Below are 19476 nucleotides of genomic sequence, written 5' to 3' on the forward strand. Positions count from 1 at the left end.
ATTTCATGAGAGACTTGGGAAGACTCTAGCGTGCCTAACACAAACTATGTACCTGGTAAATATTGCTACCCTTTAACCCCCAATTGTAACAGATAATTAGGATAACTCTATATTGTTGTCAAAAACATTTTTTTTCTAGGTCTGGTTGCTCCACAAGGGCTACTCACTCATCAGCGTGGGGTCCCCAGAACATTCAGAATGCAGTTATAAAATTCTAAGTAGCTGAGACACTCAGTAAATGCAGTTTACTGACTGACTGACTTAGCTTAGGTTGTGAGCCACTCACCTAAATAGCCTTGAGTCTTTTTCTGTAGTGCAGTGACCGGGCAGTCTTTATGAGCTAACAGTAGCTGTTTCAACTGAGCCACCTCGTTGCGTAGTAATGTAACTTCATTCTGAGGAGGGAGGGAATAAAAGAGTATCAAGAGAACTCATCCTCTACTCTTGCACCCTCAGTGGCTGTTCCCAAAGTGAGGACCGAATACTGCCTCAATTTTCTCCCCTGAATTGGGACAAGACTCCTGATCTAGCAAGACTTCAGACAGCCCAAGGACAGTATCATCGCGAATTAAATGACAGGAGTTGCTTACAGTGAAAAGTAGGGATTTATAATAGAAAAATTACTCCTAGCCGGGAGCGGTGGCTCAAGCCTGTAATCCCAGCACTTTGGGAGGCTGAGGCGGGTGGATCACAAGGTCAAGAGATCAAGACCATCCTGGTCAACATGGTGAAACCCTGTCTCTACTAAAAATACAAAAAATTAGCTGGGCATGGTGGCGCGTGCCTATAATCCCAGCTACTCAGGAGGCTGAGGCAGGAGAATTGCCTGAACCCAGGAGGCGGAGGTTGCGGTGAGCCGAGATCGTGCCATTGCACTCCAGCCTGGGTAACAAGAGCGAAACTCCGTCTCAAAAAAAAAAAAAAGAAAAAAAAAGAAAAATTACTCCTGTTGGCTGGGCGTGGTGGCTCACGCCTGTAATCCCAGCACTTTGGGAGGCCGAGGCGGGTGGATCACAGGGTCAAGAAATCGAGACCATCCTGGTTAACATGGTGAAACCCTGCCTCTACTAAAAATACAAAACTTAGCTGGGCATGGTGGCGCGTGCCTGCAATCCCAGCTACTCAGGAGGCTGAGGCAGGAGAATTGCTTGAACCCAGGAGACGGAGGTTGTGCTGAGCCAACATCACGCCATTGCACTCCAGGCCTGGGTAACAAGAGTGAAACTCCGTCTCAAAAAAAAAAAAAAAAAAATTACTCCTGTTTAAGATAAATATGATTATACTGAAATTAATAATACACATGCTCTTTGACTAAGAAAGCCTCCTTCTAGGAATCTATTTAACAGAACTGTTAAATAGGTGTATGCAATGTTCATTGCAACATTGTTGTTCTAGCAAAAAATCAGCCAACATCTATAACTTATAACATAACTATACTACAGACAATACTACTACACACCTATTAAAAAGGATGAGGTAGGCCAGGTGCTGTGGCTCACAGCTGTAATCCCAGCACTTTGGGAGGCTGAGGCGGGTGGATCACCAGGTCAAGAGATCAAGACCATCCTGGCCAACATGGTGAAACCCCATCTCTACTAAAATACAAAAAAAAAAAAATCAAATTACAAATTAGCTGGGCGTGGTAGCATGCGCCTGTAGTCCCAGCTACTTGGGAGGCTGAAGCAGGAGAATTGCTTGAACTCGGGAGGTGGAGGTTGCAGTGAGCTGATATCACGCCACTGTACTCCAACCTGGTGCCTGGCAACAAAACCAGACTGTCTCAAAAAAAAAAAAAAAAAGAAAAAAAGAAAGAGGTAAATCTCCCATATCCATGTCTAGATTTCCAATAAATACCATTAACTTATTTATGTTAAAACAAGCACACAACCCCTCCAGCCCTACACAAAAACTATAAATAAAAAATATTTAGGAATATGAATCTATCTGGAAGGTACATGCCAAATCTATCTACAGGGAAGAGAACAGGACTAGAAAAGGTAGATAAAAGAGGGACTTTGTTTCTATTCTATACATTTGCGTGTGTATTTTATAATAGAAATATGTATTCATATATTGCTTTAAATATTTTAATAATCAGACGAAAGAAAAATAACATTCATTCAAGAGACTGTATGGTTTATAGATTATAATGATTCTATTTGTGCTTGTAGCACTTTTTCTCTTTCTCTCTTTTATTAAGCTGCATTATCTAGGGCAAAAACATATGACCCCAGTCAGATTCTACAGATGATTTAGAAGAGCACCCTGGGGTGCTTAATCTAATTCCTTCATCTAAACGCATTTATCGATAACTGTAGTAGCAGATTTGGGGGTAGATGGTAAGTGTCTTCACCAACCCCTCTGAAAGAGATTTCAACTCTGACTGTTAAGAGATTCTTCCTGGCACAGCTTCTAGATTTGTCCTAATCCCACTTTTTTCTGATTCCATCCCACTTTCTAGATTTTCAACAATTTCAATTATCATCGAGGATCCACTCACACTCAGTTGAATGTTCTGAGAAGTGAGTTCTTCGGCCTTCTTCTCGAGGGAGGACACCCACAGCTTTCGCTTTTGGCGGCAGCGGGAGGCTGCAGCCCGGTTGCGCTCCAGAAAGCGCTGCCGTCGCTCATCTGGATCTTCATCTACTGTGCGCCGCCGTCGCCCCCCAGTACTAGGGGTGGGCTGGGCTGGTGAGACCTGGTACCCAGAAAGGAAGAGAGGTTACTTGATAGGAACATGAGTCCCTTCCAAATCACACCCGATGTTAGGTAGAGTAGTAAGGTCTGGCAAAAAGACGTATCAGCCTCTGGTAACCACAGCAAGTCTCATGACTATGTCCTTGAGCTTCTCTTTTGTAGGAATTCTCAATTTTGCCTCCTCTTTCCTTTCAGTCTTCTCAGTCTCAGACTAACTACAGTTCATTTGGAAACTCTGATTATTTCTAAGACAGACAGACAAATGAAACTAGGGTTACTTTTTGTTTCTTAACAATAGGGAATCTTGCTGGTGCTCGCAGAACTTTGGAAGGCTGAGGCGGGTGGATCACATGAGGCCAGGAGTTCGAGACCAGCCTGGGCAGAATAGAGAAACCCCGTCTCTACTAAAAATACAAAATTAGCCAGGCATGGTGGTGCATGCCTGTAATCCCAGCTACCCTTTTTTTTTTTTTTTTTTTTTAAGAGACGGGGTTTCACTATCTTGGCCAGGCTGGTCTTGAACTCCTAACCTCGTGATCCACCCACCTCGGCCTCCCAAAGTGCTGGGATTACAGGTGTGAGCCACTGCGTCCAGCCCAATCCCAGCTATTAAGGAGGCTAAGCCAGGAGAATCGCTGATCCCGGGAGGCAGAGGTTGTGGTGAGATCGCACCATTGCTCTCCAGCCTGGGTAACAAGAGTGAAACTCCATCTCAAAAAAAAAACAACAACAAAAAAGAAAAAACACACACAAAAAAGTTATACCAAGTGTGCCTGCTTCTCTGGACCCCCTTCCAACTTCTCCTTCTCTTCTGCCTCTGCCACCCCGGGACAGCAAGACCAAGCCTTCCTTTTCCTCCTTCTCAGTGCGAAGATAATGAGGATGAACTTTTTTGATGCTCCACTTCTATTTAATGAATAGTAAATATATTTTTTCTTCCTTATGATTTTCTAATATTTTATTTTCTCTAGCTTCCTTTGTTGTAGGAATATAGTAGATAATAAATATAACATACAAAATGGGTGTTAAATCAACCGTATGTTATTGGTATGGCTTCTGGTCAACAGTAGACTATTAGTATAGCGTATGGGGAGTCAAAAGTTGTATGTGGCCAGGTGTGATGGCTCACACCTGTAATTCTAGTATCCTGGGAGGCTGAAGCAGGTGGATCACCTAAGGTCAGAAGTTGAAGACCAGCATAGCCAACGTGGTGAAACCCTGTCTCTAGTAAAAATATAAAACTTAACTGGGCATGGTGGTGTGCGCTTGTAATCCCAGCTACTCACGAGGCTGAGGCAGGAGAATCACTTGAACCCAGACGGCAGAGGTTGCAGTAAGCTAAGATCACACCACTACACACCAGCCTGGGTGACAAAGAGAGACTCCCTCTCAAACAGACAAAAAAAAAAAAAAAAAAAAAAAAAAAAAAAAAAAAAAAATAGAGAGAGAGAGAGAAAAGAAAAAAAAGTTATATGTGAGGCCAGGTACAGTGACTTATGCCTGTAATCCCAACACTGTGGGAGGCCGAGGTTGGGAGGATCACTGGAGCCCAGGAGCTTGAGACCAGCCTGGGCAACACGGTGAGACCCCGTTTCTACAAACAAATAAAATTAGCTGGGCATGGTGGTATATTTCTGTTGTTCCAGCTACTAGGGAAGCTGAAGTGGGAGGATCACTTGAGCCCTGAGTGTCAAGGCTGCAAGTGAGCCATGATTGTCCCACTGCACTCCAGCCTGGGCAACAGAGCAAGAGCCTGACTCAAAAAAAAAAAAAAAAAAAAAAGAGCTGGGTATGGTGGTTCACACCTGTAATTCCAGCAATTTGGGAGGTCTAGGCAGGTGGATCACTTGAGGCCATGAGTTCAAGACTAGCCTGGTCAACATGGTGAAATCCCACCTCTACTAGAAATGCAAAAATTAGCTGGGCATGCTTGGAGGCTGCAAGTACACTCCAGCCTGGGCAATGCCACTCCAGCCTGGGCAATGCCACTGCACTCCAGCCTGGGCAACAGAGTAAGACTCTGTCTCAAAAAAAAAAAAAAAAAAGAATCCTGTACTCTACTCTAGGCCCTACTGAATTATGTTCTCCATTAATATAGATAACAATTAAGAAACAATTTCTTAAAATTCAGACTAGTATTATCTCTCCCAAAATAAAAAAATGGAGAAGAAATTTCCAACTCAGTTTAATGATCTAGAGGCCTTGGGTCACGGCTTCTCATTGTATAAGAAATTTACCATAAGGCCGGGCCCGGTGGCTCAAGCCTGTAATCCCTGCACTTTGGGAGGCCGAGGCGGGTGGATCACAAGGTCAAGAGATCGAGACCATCCTGGTCAACATGGTGAAACCCTGTCTCTACTAAAAATACAAAAAATTAGCTGGGCATGGTGGCGTGTGCCTGTAATCCCAGCCACTCAGGAGGCTGAGGCAGGAGACTTGCCTGAACCCAGGAGGCGGAGGTTGTGGTGAGCCGAGATCGCACCATTATACTCCAGCCTGGGTAACAAGAGCGAAACTCCGTCTCAAAAAAAAAAAAGAAAAGAAAAAAGAAATTTACCATAATTCTCCGGAGAATATCAGCCTCCTCTTGATCTTTAGCTGATTGGAGCACATATAAAGATTAGTGCTTTAGGAGGATAGTGGAAAGGAAAGGTTCCTATTTTGCCAGAGGCAATTCAGTAACTCATGCAAGGAATGGAGGTGAAAGACTAGTCCAGGAGAAGGAGGGGAAGAATGACAAGGAAAGGAATCAGTGTTGATTAAAAAGGGAGCTGGGGCCGGGCACGGTGGCTAGCGCCTGTAATCCCAGCACTTTGGGAGGCTGAAGTGGGAGGACTGCTTGAATCTAGGAGTTTGAGACCAGCCTGGGCAACATGGAGAGACTCCGTCTCTTTTAAAATTTTAAAATAAAAAAACAAAGGAAGCTGGCCAGGTACAGTGGCTCATGACCAGCCTGGGCAGCATAGTGAGATTCTGTCTCTACTATTATTTATAATAAAAATTCTAAAAATTAAAAAAAAATAAAAATAAAAAGGAAGCTATGTTATTTCCCTAAGAGAGAAGGAAGCGCAACTCAGGCAAGGGGGCTGCTGCTTTACCATCTTCAGGACTGGCTTTGGTGGGGTTACAGAAGGCTAGGCAGGCTTAGCTTCCAACAAGAAAACTCAAATGAAAGCTTTTGTTGTTGGCCAAGCTTTACTGTAGCATATGGCCATGAAATGTTTGGACATGTGGCAGTAACTGATGAAGCAGGTGGTGACATCAGGAAAAGAGGGGCCAGGCAAAGGGTATAATTCTAGAAACCGATCTCAGGTGCTGTCACCTGTCCAGTGCAGATGATATGAAAACTGGGGACTATTCAGTTTCCAAAGAATCTTTTTAAAACTGAGACCTCCTTGAGAAGAGAAATGGGTAACTAAATGGGACCCCTCTGGCTTTTTTTAGGATTTTCGTTTCTTTGTGATAAAAAAGGGATTTAATTGGTAATGAGGTGTTTCTTGGTGTGTGTCTTGTTTTTTGTTTGTTTTTTCGTTGTTGTTTTTTTTTTTTTTTTTTTTTTTTGAGACAGAGTCTCACTCTATTGCCCAGACTGATCTTGGCTCACTGCAACCTCCGCCTCCTGAGTTCAAGTGATTCTCCTGCCTCATCCTCCTGAGTAGCTGGGACTACAGGCATGTGCTACCATGTCTAATTTTTTGTATTTTTAGTAGAGACAAGAGTTTTGCCATGTTGGCCAGGCTGGTCTCAAACTCCTGATTTCAGGAGATCCACCTGCTTCAGCTTCCCAAAGTGTTGGGATTACAGGCGTGAGCCACCTCGCCTAGTCTATATTTTATTGAGGTATCTTTTTTTTTTTTTTTTTTTTTTAGAGATAGGGTTTCACCATGTTGGTCAGGCTGGTCTCGAACTCCTGACCTCAGGTGATCCACCCACCTCGGCCTCCCAAAATGCTGGGATTACAGGCGTGAGCCACCATGCTGGCCTATTGAGGTATCTTAATAATGTAACATCACATTTCATTAATATATTATGGTTTCTGTTGTAAAATCATATCAGGTAAGTTATTATTTTTTAAGACTTAATAGATGGGAAAGAGACTAGGGGAGCCTCTTTTGTTTAGTGTGTGGCTTGAAGACTTGAAGTAAGGCTCTGTCACATTTTAGAGGATTCTGCAGATATACTAAACCATGCATGACTCACATATGAAAAAAATGGGGACGGGCATGGTGGCTTGTGCTTGGAATCCCAGAACTTTGGGAGGCTGAGTCAGGTGGATCACTTGAGGTCAGGAGTTCGAGACCAGTTTGACCAACGTGGTGAAACCCTGTCTCTACTAAAAGTACAAAAAATTAGCTGGGCATGGTGGTTGGCGCCTGTAATCCCAGCTATTTGGGAGGCTGAGACAAGAGAATTGCTTGAACCCTTGAGGCAGAGGTTGCAGTAAGCTGAGATTGTGTCACTGCACTCCAACCTGGGCAACAAGAGTGAAACTCCATCTCAAAAAAAAAAAAAAAAAAAAGGAGGCCGCTTCAACAGTTCTGCATTACTTAGTCTGTTTGCATGAAAGTCTAACACAAGGGTAAATAAAGAATGGTGTGTTTTTGCTAATAAATGATGGTCTCAGTTAAAATAAAAATAAATAAATAAATAATAAAAAGAATGGCATGTTTTGCTGTAGTAAAACTGCCAACAAGAACCAAAGTAAGCAGGAAGAAACCTAGAAAGTTGAAGTCCATTCTTCTCTAATTTTCTGCTCTTTGAAAAATAGATAGGACAGAAAGAGTACGAGTAACATATGTGTTTCCCCATCTAACGGCCCAACTGACCTGTGGCTGGGCAGGGGATGGGGCATCAGGGTGTTGGATGAGGATCTGGCTCTGGTCTGGGCGGGCTGTCACCATGGTGCTGGCAGTTCCCACCACCATTCCACAACCACCATTGATTGAGGAGACTTGGTGAGTTAGGGTGGCTTTTAGTCTCTGTGGGCAAAGATTAGAAAAAAACGCTTGTTACGGATGAGATTCTATCAAGGATGAGGAGAGTGGCCTTAGATTTTATTATTGACCTTATAGATAGGTAAAATTTCTACTCTAATTCTCTCTTAACAGAGGAATTAAAAGAAAATGACAGGCAGAGAAAATGTGCACCTGGATCCTTAAAATGCCTACTCTGTTCCCTGGCTATCATCCTGGGCACAGTTAGGGGCTGGGGGTTGTTAAAGCAATAGTGTCCAGATGAAAGCTCTCTCCTGGAGCCTGGCCAGATGCTGGTTACGCAGCTATCCACCTCTTGGCCAGCTCCCCTGCCCACTCACCCACCCTCCATCTGTCACCCTAAAACTAAAACGGCAAGTGTTCCATTCCAAACAATCTGTGCTGCCTCTTTTCACTGCCCATGGTCTATGTACCAGGCTCTAAAGGTGGGGAGAGGAGATGGGAGCTATGAATCAGAGTCTTTTCTTTTCCAGACCCCACGGCATGGAGTCCTTAGCTTTGCAAGCCCCAGAAGGTTCCTTTGTTTGGCTCACTTGAAAGACCTAGGCTGATACCACCTACTTCTTTCAGAAAGGCCAACATTGCCCCAGGCTGGGATATACTCACCATCTTGGCTTCTGATGGTATAGGGTGGCCAGAGGGAGAAATGGAGCCACTGCTGTTAACTGGTGGGCCAGGGATACCAGGAATGTTGGGCACCATGGACACAGGTCTGGCCAGCTGGATCAAGAGAAGGAAAAAAACCAGAAGGGAACACAATACTATTGGTGGGGCAACAGTTTCCCTAAAATGAGGATTGAGATTGGCATGTCAGGGCCTGTTCTGTGCAACGTGCCCATGGGGCATGCAGGGACAGCCTAGGAAATACCTTTCCCCATGGAGCACCACAGAGTAGGGAATCTAATCCTTCACTGTTGGGGCAATTTCTGTGGGAAGGGTTCGGGCTGTATCTTGAGGAAAATGTTGGGCAATTTGGGAGGTGCTACGTGCCAAGTGAAAGCAACTAATCAGTAAGCTGGCAAGATCAGTTCCTAGACCAGGAGCCAATTGTCCAGATGAGTCTTTATCTAGTGTTCCACAGTGCTGGATTGGCAGAGGTTAGTGAAGAGTTTAGGCAGGCTGCCATGCTCAACTAATACAGATCAGAGCCCACATTTCCCTGGGGCTCATGTGTGTTTTATGACCATTCAGGTGGAAGGGAAGGATTACCATGTTGGTAGGGTTGGCTGCCCCAACTACAGAGCTCACCGATATAACAGACGGCATCTGTACTGGAGGCCCTGGCAGCACAGGCATGGTCTGTCCATTAGCAAGATGCATGACAAGAGGGAGGGAGCCAGTGGGAGACCTAGAGGAGACATGAAGTGAAATGCTCGTAACACAGACCTTTTGTCCATGGATCTTTCTCCTATAATTACATAAGATTTTCCAGTCTTCGTTAGTTAGGGAAGGTATAGGGCAGCATGGTAAAAATCTTGACATCCTCATGAAGGTGGGAAGGCAGAGAATCCTACCTAGCTTACCTTTTAGAGAAAAATGGTAAAATCTTTATACCTTGCAAATTAAGCAAATTTAAATAGTAGGAAGCTAATCCTATTAAAGGGTTTAGAACAATTAAACATCCCTACCACTGGCTTGCCTTGGGAAAGGGGAAGCTGGATCAAAGTCATCATTTTGCAAAGCTGAATCAGGTCACATGACAGCCAAATCTGAATGTTTCTCTTGTTCTTTTCCATGGTTTGCTCTACCCTGCCCAAAAAAAGAAGCTGTCCCTTTTTATTTTTCCTAGTGGGTCCAGAGAACAATAAGCTCTAAGAATCTGAATCCTGACAACAGCCTCTTAACCCATGGGTACTGTGCCAGGAGTGAAAACAGACAAATAAAATTAGAGATAGCAAGCACCAAGAACCCTAACCGGGACTGAGGAGACCTAACGGGTTTCAGTGTTTCATTCGGTAGTGCCCCAACAGACTTTATAGGGTGTGGCTTCCACATTGTAATGAACTTCTAATGCTTTAAGGGTTCCTCTTTTTAGATTGAAGAAGTTATCAAACCCTAAAATTAAGAAAGTATTACCCCCAAATAGATATTTGCTTGTCTATTAAAAAGGTAAAAAAGATTCTGTTTGTGGGGGAGAAATTTATTTTGAGAGATAATCTCAGTGACTTATTTTCCTTGGGTATTGAAAAACAATCCCAGTTTTATCAAATAGTTTCGTGTAATGGAAAGAAATGTAGCCTTCACTATTTCTCCCTGCTCTCTGTACTTACCCCATTTGCCTGTTGGAGGGTGGAGCCTGTGTGATGACAGAGGTTGGGGAGGGAAGGGTTGGATGAAGTGGATCATAGCCCAAGTGGAGAGGCAGGGAGCCAGGACGTACAATGGTGGGCGTGGGGGTAGAAATCACAACAGGCTTTGGGGCAACCTCCTGGGGAGAAGAGACCAACAGATCACAAAATGCTTTAAGGTGTGCTTATAGGGAAATACATAGATGGTAAAATCTAGTACAAATTTATTGGAAAGAGCATTTGAGCAACTCATGTAAACTGTGACCTGATTCCATCAGGATCAGGGACCCATAACTCACTCACCCATTCAGGAGGAATGGTGCATTAAGATCTCTTGGCCATCTCCCCTTTCAGGGACAATGGCTACATAAATAAGATGACAGTTGAAATATCATTTGAAATCTTTGAAGCAGCACTGTAGTACCATATAAATTCTAGAGACTTATAATTTTTCACAATCTAGATACTCTCATTCTAATCTTGATGCCAACTGTCCTCTGAACTTGAATGGGAAAGGCAGGTATACTGGTGATAAGGCAACCCAATATCTCCAATATACCTCTTTAAAAAGGGCTATGGAAGTTTGGATAATGATCATACTGTAATAAAACAAACTGCTCTCATGTTAACTTCTTAAGATCTTAGACTGCCAGTGGTCATAATGGTCTTGAGAGCATCTCCGGACAATCTCTAGGACTTTGTTGCTGATGAAAAGGGGAAGAGAGGCCAGGCGTGGTGGCTCATGCCTGTAATCCCAGCACTTTGGGAGGCCAAGGCGGGCAGATCAAGAGGTCAAGAGATCAAGACCATCCCGGCCAACTTGGTGAAACCCCATCTCTACTAAAAAATACAAAAACTAGCTGGGCGTGGTGGCACGTGCCTGTAGTCCCAGCTTCTTGGGAGGCTCAGGCAGAATTGCTTGAACCCGGGAGGCAGAGGTTGCAGTTAGCCAAAACTGCGCCACTGCACTCCAGCCTGGCACCTGGCAAAAGAGCAAGACTCTGTCTCCAGAAAAGAAAAAAAGGCGGGGGGAAGAGAGGTGGAGATTATCAAGCCAAATTTGGAGGGAAGTAAGATGAGGTATAGATGATCTCTATCCATAGTGGATGTTAAAATTAATAACCACTGGCCGGTGCGGTGGCTCAAGCCTGTAATCCCAGCACTTTGGGAGGCTGAGGCGGGTGGATCACGAGGTCAAGAAATCGAGACCATCCTAGGCTGGGCGCGGTGGCTCAAGCCTGTAATCCCAGCACTTTGGGAGGCTGAGACGGGTGGATCACAAGGTCAAGAGATCGAGACCATCCTGGTCAACATGGTGAAACCCTGTCTCTACTAAAAATACAAAAAATTAGCCGGGCATGGTGGCGCGTGCCTGTAATCCCAGCTACTCAGGAGGCTGAGGCAGGAGAATTGCCTGAACCCAGGAGGCGGAGGTTGCGGTGGGCTGAGATCGCGCCATTGCACTCCAACCTGGGTAACAAGAGCAAAACTCCGTCTCAAAAAAAAAAAAAAAAAAAAGAGATCGAGACCATCCTGGTCAACATGGTGAAACCCCGTCTCTACTAAAAATACAAAAAAAAAATTAGCTGGGCATGGTGGCACGTGCCTGTAATCCCAGCTACTTGGGAGGCTGAGGCAGGAGAATTGCCTGAACCCAGGAGGCGGAGGTTGCGGTGAGCCAAGATCGCGCCATTGCACTCCAGCCTGGGTAACAACAGCAAAACTCCGTCTCAAAAAAAAAAAAAAAAATAATAATAATAATAACCACTGGTAGAGCAGCAGAGACTGAAAGGAGGCCTGAGGTGGTTTCTGAGGTTCTAATAAAATGTTTTTGATCTAGGTGCTGGTTATACAGGCTATTAACTTCATAAAAATCCAGTAAGTTATGTAAATTACCATTTATGCATTTTTCTATACATGTACTATATTTCAATAAATGTATTAAAAATAGTACTTCATGAAAGGTTTCCTTTAAAAATAATAATAATCAGACTCCTAGTAGATACTTCCTTTGAATCACTTCCCTCTAGGAGGACATTTTTTTCTAAACTGTTTGATGTCCAATTTATGAATTATGTGAACTTTCCTTTCTCACTTATTAATTGAAGTATAACATACAGTGATATGCATTAAAGTCATGACAACAAAATGACTTTTAGGCTGGGTGCAGGGGCTCTCGTCTGTAATCCCAGCACTTTGGGAGGCTGAAGCATGAGAATTGCTTGAGCGTGGGAGGCAGAGGTTGCAGTGATCTGAGATTGCACCACTGCACTCCAGCCTGGACATCAGAGTGAGACTCTGTCTCAAAAGAAAAAAACAAAAACAAAATGACTTGTCACAGATGTTAAATCAGGATACAGACCATTTCTCACACCCCAGAAAGTTCTATGTCCCTTCCCAATCCACACCACTCCTTCACAGGAGGTAAACGCTATCCTGAGTTCTCTCATCAGCAAATAGTTTTGCCTCTTGAATTACACAAGTATGTACTTTTGTGTCTGACTTTTTTGTTGTTTAATGTTTGTGGGATTCATTCGCATTGCTGTGTAATTATCAGTTCACTTCTCTTTTTTCTTTAGGACAGAGTCTCACTCTGTCACCCAGGCTGGAGTGCAGCGGCGTGATCTTGGCGCACTGCAACCTCTGTCTATTGGGTTCAATCAATTCTCCTACCGCAGCCTCCTGAGTAGCTGGGATTACAGGAACACACCACCACACCTGGCTAATTCCTGTATTTTTGGTAGAGACAGGGTTTCACCATGTTGGCCAGGCTGGTCTCAAACTTCTGGCCTCAAGTGATCTGACCACCTTGGCCTCCCAAAGTGCTGAGATTACAGGCATGAGCCACTGCGCTCGGCTGATTTTGGCTATTAAGAATACAATTGGCCGGGCGCGGTGGCTCAGCCTGTAATCCAAGCACTTTGGGAGGCCGAGGCGGGTGGATCACGAGGTTGAGAGATCGAGACCATCCTGGTCAACATAGTGAAACCCCGTCTCTACTAAAAATACAAAAAACTAGCTGGGCGTGGTGGCGCGTGCCTGTAATCCCAGCTACTTAGGAGGCTGAGGCAGGAGAATTGCCTGAGCCCAGGAGGCGGAGGTTGCGGTGAGCCGAGATCGTGCCATTGCACTCCAGCCTGGGTAACGAGAGCGAAACTCTGTCTCAATAAAAAAAAAAAAAAAAAAAAAAAAAGAATACAATTGCTGGCCAGGGGCCAGGTGTGGTGGCTCACTCCTGTAATCCCAGCACTTTGGGAGGCTGAGGCAGGAGGATCATCTGAGGTCAGGAATTTGAGAGCAGCCTGACAAACGTGATAAAACCCTATCTCTGCTAAAAGTACAAAAATTAGCTGGGTGTGCCTGTAGTCCTAGCTACTCAGGAGGCTGAAGCAGGAGGATTGCTTGAGCCCAGGAGGCAGAGGTCGCAGTGAGCCGAGATTGCACCATTGCACTCCAGCCTGGGCTACAGAGCGAGAGTCCATCTCAAAAAAAAAAGAAAAAGAAAAGACTACAGTTGCTATGAACATTCTAACATACTTCTTTTGGTAGACATATGCACTAATTTCTCTTCCATATAGACTTAGAAGTGGAATTGCTCAGAAAGAGAATAGGTATAATTTATATAAATCTTCTAAATAATTAACATTCCTTTAAATACAATCAGTCCTCCTATAGCACATACTTTACTGTTTTTATTTTTATTTATTTATTTTTTCTTTGCCACCACCTCCTTCTGTCTTTTTTTTTTTTTTGAGATAGGGTCTCATTCTGTCACCCAGGCTGGGGTGCACTGGAGCAATCACAGCTCACTGCAGCCTTGAGCTCCAGGGGCTTGGGCGATCCTCCTACTTCAGCCTGTCGAGTAGCTGGAACTACAGGCATGCTCCACCATGCCCAGCTAATTTTTGTATTTTAAGTGGAGATGGGGTTTCTCCACATTGTCCGGGCTGGTCTCGAATTTCTGGGCTCAAGTGATTCTCCCATCTTGGCCTCCTGAGTAGTTAGGACACACTATTTATATAATTAATAAATCAAAACTTTATCAATTAACATTTGAGATGACCCTTAGTAGAGAATTTTACCTTCTCCTTCAGTGGTGGGGAACAGGGGCTAGAGGCAGGGCTATCAGGTGGGGATGAGTCTACCTCCACTGGCTCTTCTTCTTTGATTTTGATGTCTGGTGTGGAAGGTAGAGACATGTCAAGGGGCCCAGCAGCAGCCTGTTGTGAAAGAAAAATGAACAGTTTAACCCTATGATCCCTTTCAGGTTGAACCTATATCTTCTCAGTTCCAAGAGAAGGGAATGTGCTTCTAAGAAGTTCAGCTCTTGGTCAAAGCACTGAACTGCATGTCAAAGAAATTTGGGCCCCTTATGTTTTATGTACAACTCTGGCCAAATCATTTTATCAGTAATTCTCAGGGCTTCTGTCCCTAACTATAAGATGAAGATAATACCTGCTTCACCAAAGGTAAACAAATATTTATAAAGACCTGAAAAAAAAAAGATGTCATTTAAATCCATGCAAATATTATAGTACTTTTCAGGAAATCAAAATGATTCCTGAATCTGCTGGCCACTGGAGAGCTGTGAACACTTTCTCTGCCAACAAGGATGACTAGATTACCCAATTACTAAAAGAAAACAAAGACAAACTGGCTATTCCAGTACTGCAAAGAAGATAGGAAAGGTATTTCCTGGGGAACTCACCATGCTTGATGGTGATCTCACCCCAAAACCTGGTGCTGGAGGCTAGATACACCAGGTCGATAGGGTTTTGGGGTAACAAAGAAAAGAAAGGCTAATCATCTGATTGGTGAAATAAATGAGAACTGGGTCTTAGGAGCAAGACTGGAGAAACCCAGAAAGTAAAGAGAGCACTTTCCTGGCAATGATGCAACCACCTCATAGAACTGTGGAGCTGGAAATGGCCTTGCAGGGAACAATAAACCATCTGAGATAATGGCCTTGACACCGCACCAGGGCAGGACAGGAGGGTTGGCATTGCAGTTCAGTTTCATGACAAAGTACATCCTTTGTTCTATCCATCCTGTATCCCAGGCTTCTTGGTGAAGCAACTGCTTGTTTCTAGCTCTTCCCTTGCTACCTTAACCCTTAGAAACCTTCTTGATAGCTAGCTGAGGAAATTAAAGATAACCTGGTATATACTACATTAGAGAAGGTAGTAATAGTTCTTTTTCTCCAATCTGATGAGGGTGAGCAACAGCAAAGGTGGCTTCATTTCTGTCTCATTTTTTTCTACACTGCTAAGATGTCAGGTCCAATTTAGCTAATTCTGAGATCTCTTAAGTCAGAGATTAGTGGGAAGGAGAAGCCTCTACGTAAATACAACTATAGATTTGAAATCTTCTAGGGCATCTCCTAGAAGAGCTGTGGTTCAGGAAAGTTCCATGCTCATTAAACACTCCTGGAGACAACATGTGCTTCTCATCAAGAAGTAAAGATCTTAGCTGGGCATGGTGGCGCGTGCCTGTAATCCCAGCTACTCAGGAGGCTGAGGCAGGAGAATTGCCTGAACCCAGGAGGCGGAGGTTGCGGTGAGCCGAGATCGCACCATTGCACTCCAGCCTGGGTAACAAGAGCGAAACTCTGTCTCAAAAAAAAAAAAGAAGTAAAGATCACTCCTGTACAGACAGGAGGAAACACCAAGGAATGCCCAGTGAGGAAAGGGCTGACTAACTATGAACTAGTCTCCCAGAAGTGTCCACTGAGCTAAAATGGCAATGAAAAAGACTTGAAGCTTTTTATGGGAGGCTAATTTTCGGAATTTGCCAACAATTAATTGGATATAAAATCCCAAATAGGCCAAGTGTGGTGGCTCATGCCTGTAATTTCAACACTTTGGGAGGCCAAGGTGGGAGGATCACCTGAAGCCAGAAATTCTAGACCAGCCTGGGCAACATAGCAAAACCTTTCTTGGCCAGGTGTAGTGGCTCATGCCTGTAATCTCGGCACTTTGGGAAGTTGAGGGGGGAGGATTGCTTGAGCCTGGGAGTTTGAGACCAGCCTGGGCAACACAGTAAGACTCGACTCTATGAAAATAAATTAGCCAGGCACGGTGGTATGTGCCTGTAGTCCCAGTTACTTGGGAGGCTGAGGTGGGAGAACTGCTTCAGCTCAGCAGGTGGAGACTGCAGTGAGTCATGATTCCACCACTGCACTCTAGCCTGGGAGACAGAGTAAGACCCTGTCAATGAATGAATGAATAAAAATGAATGATGAGAAGACTGTGGCTAGTTCTGCCATTTGAAAGTGGAACTATAAGACCAGGTGTGGTGGCTCATGCTTGTAATTCCAGCACTTTGGGAAGCCGAGGCTGGTGGATCACTTGAGCCCTGGAGTTCAAGACCAGGGTGGGCACCATGGCAAAACCCCATCTCTCTTAAAAAAAAAACATGAAATTTAGCTGGGTGTGGTGGCTCATGCCTGTAATTCTAGCACTTTAGGAGGTTGGGGCAGGCAGACTATGAGGTCAGGAGTTCGAGACCAGCCTGGCCAGCATGATGAAACCCTATCTCTACTTAAAAATACAAAAATTAGCTGGGCATGGTGGCATGCACCTGTAGTCCCAGCTACTTGGGAGGCTGTGGCAGGAGAACTGCTTGAACTCAAGATGCGGAGGTTGCAGTGAGCTAAGATCGTGCCACTGCACTTCACTCTTGGGCAACAGAGTGAGACTGCCTCAAAAAAAAAAAAAAAAAAGTAGAACTACAAATATATGCCACTGAATATCCCTGCTTTATTAATTTATTTAAAGACAGGGTCTAGGCCACGGACAGTAGCTCATGCCTGTGATCCCAGCACTTTGGGAGACTGAAGTGGATGGACTGCTTGAGCTCAGGACTTTGAGACCACCCTGGACAACACGGCAAAACCCCATTTCTACTAAAAATGCAAAACAATTAGCTAGGTGTAGTGGCATGCACCTGTAATCCTGGGTACTCGGGAGGAGGCCGAGACAGAATTGCTTAAACCTGGGAGGTGGAGGTTGCAGTGAGCTAAGATTGTGCCACTGCACACCAGCCGGGGTGACAGAGCAAAACTCTGTCTCAAAAAAATAATAAAATAAAATAAAGACAGGGTATTGTTCCATTGCCCAGGCTGTAGTGCAGTGGTTTCTTTATAGCTAACTGCAGCCTTGACCTCCTAGGCTCAAGTGATCCTCCTGCCTTGGCCTCCTGAGTAGCTGGGACCACAAGAGTGTGCTACCACACTCAGCTGAGTTTTAAATTTTTTTGTAGAGATAGGTCTCCCCATGCTGCCCAGGCTGGTCTCAAACTCCTGAGTTCCAGCAATCCTCCTGTTGTGGCCTCCCTAAGCACTGGGATTACAGGTGTGAACCACCATGCCCCATGCAGCCCCCATTCTGTTAGTTTGAGGGAACTAGCATAAAAAGAAACTCATAGAAATCTATGGAACTTGGAAATAACTCCAGTGATAATGATACTATCTTGCTTTCTTGTCACTTAAACTGGATGGAAAAGTCATGTATAGCTATCTTGATTTACCGACTACTCCCTCTTAGAAGGAAAGAGCTTCCATGGAATTTTTTTCTTAAATATAGGGAAAAACAGAAGCAGTTCCAGCTATTCTATATTCTGATAGGATGCCATGCCTCACTATACCATACAACTGAGAGGTTAATGTGTTAATATATATGTTTTGGGATAGAGATATTGGAATCTTTTATGATTCCAGAAAATCAGGAACACAGACTTGATTTTAAAAATAGTGACCAATAACCTAGAATTCTAATTCCAAAGTAAAATTTTATATTTGCATTTTTCTTTTTCCCTCAAGTCCCTTATCCATGGGAACTATCTTCCTTTGACTCTGCTTCTTCAGGTATTTCCTCTGGTCTTCCAAACTAAGGGATCCTCCAGGGATCCTGATTATATAAAGGCTCAGGATTAGAGAATCACAGCATCTCAGAATTAGAAGGGATTCCTCTACAATATCTCTACTAAGTGGCCTACATATAATTGAACGTATTTTGCATTCAATTATATGTAGGCCACTTAGTAGAGATATTATAGATCACCCAGTGATCCTACTTCTACCTTTGGGCCACATGGAATAAATGTAATCCCTCTTTTACTTGAATTCTCTTGAAGACTCAGATTTGTTTACACTAAATCTCTTTTCCAACCAAAATTTCCTCAATTTCTTTCTTTTTTTTGAGACAAAGTCTCACTCTATCGCCCAGGCTGGAGTGCAGTGGTGCGATCTCAGCTCACTGCAACCTCTACCTTCCAGGTTCAAGCAATTCTCCTGCCTCAGCCTCCTAAGTAGGTGGGATTACAAGTGCACACCACCACATCCAGCTAATTTTTGTATTTTTAGTAGAGATGGTTTCACCACGTTGGTCAGGCTGGTCTTGAACTCGTGACCTTGTGATCCACTGCACCCAGCCTGGCTGCCCACCTTGACTTTTTTTTTCTTTTTTCGCTCACTCTCTCTGACTTTTTTTTTTTTTTAAAGAGATAGGGTCTCACTCTGTCACCCAGGCTGGAGCACAGTGGTATGATCATAGGTCACTGAAGCCTTGAACTCCTGGGTTCAAGCAATCTTTCCACTTCAGCCTCCCGAGTAGCTAGGACTACAGGCATGCACCACCATGCCTGGCTAATTTGTAAAACTTTTTTTTGTACAGATGGGGGTACTGCTATGTTGCCCAGGCTGGTCTTGAACTCCTGTAATCCTCCCACCTTGGCTTCCCAAAGCGCTGGGATTACAGGTATGAGCCAATGTGCTTGGCCACTTATTTCTTTAAAAGTTCCTGAAGTGACATAGTTTCTAGTTCTTTCACTGTCCTGTTTGATTTCCTTTGAAGGACAGCAAGAACATCCTTTTTATCTTTAATGCTTTGAATAATAATAGAAAGCTACTTAAGGCAAAAACCACATATATTAAAACAAAGAAGAGTGGAAATTTGATAAATGTTTATTGACTTGCTGATTCAAAAAAACAGTGCAGCTGAGAAGTCTGATCAGCTCAGAAAAGAGTGGGATTTGGCAACAAATATGTTATCTAACAAAATCTGAGTAATTTATAACCTTTTAACAACTTCAACATATTTATAATATAAATAATTTTTAAAAAACAGATTATTAATCTAATACTCCCCGGAAAGAACAAGAGGACTAATTTTCGGTGAAGACAGACTTGTGCTGATCCATCATCTGGAACTCCTAAAGACCTGAATGGCTGACTGGGATTAGTGACTGCTATCTGGCTTGACTGTACTAAAAAGCCCATGATTTTGTGTTTTAACCCATTAAGCAAATTATCCCAAAGCACAACAAAAACAGCCTAGGTCTGAATACCACGAGTTTTTTGCCAACAGTCCTGCTTCTTGCCTTTTTCTCATCCTCATCTGCAGCTTTCTTGAATTCATGTTCAAAGGAGCTAGCTAGTTCATTGAAGAGTCCCACTTCCTCACAGTTCTTCAGGAATCTAGTTGGAGTAGGAGTTTGAT

The 19476-nt window shown here is 43.8% G+C and overlaps 1 protein-coding gene across 6 annotated transcripts in view; it reads right to left on the reverse strand.

Moving 5' to 3' along the window:
- The window catches only part of LOC101033438 (cyclic AMP-dependent transcription factor ATF-7), a 114119-nt gene that overhangs the window by 10850 nt on the left and 83793 nt on the right, over window positions 1–19476 (reverse strand). For 5 of the 6 annotated variants that reach the window (XM_074402688.1, XM_074402686.1, XM_039472072.2 and 2 more), the window contains 8 exons: window positions 19325–19476; window positions 14062–14199; window positions 9962–10119; window positions 8940–9039; window positions 8298–8411; window positions 7524–7676; window positions 2501–2698; window positions 287–395 (listed from right to left, as the gene is read on the reverse strand). In XM_074402688.1, the coding sequence (XP_074258789.1) occupies window positions 287–395; window positions 2501–2698; window positions 7524–7676; window positions 8298–8411; window positions 8940–9039; window positions 9962–10119; window positions 14062–14199; window positions 19325–19476 (1122 nt within the window). The remainder of the gene's footprint in view (window positions 1–286; window positions 396–2500; window positions 2699–7523; window positions 7677–8297; window positions 8412–8939; window positions 9040–9961; window positions 10120–14061; window positions 14200–19324) is intronic. The other variant, XM_003939239.4, reaches the window with a different exon arrangement.

Source organism: Saimiri boliviensis, chromosome 7 (genome assembly GCF_048565385.1).
Source record: "Saimiri boliviensis isolate mSaiBol1 chromosome 7, mSaiBol1.pri, whole genome shotgun sequence".
NCBI lineage: Eukaryota > Metazoa > Chordata > Mammalia > Primates > Cebidae > Saimiri > Saimiri boliviensis.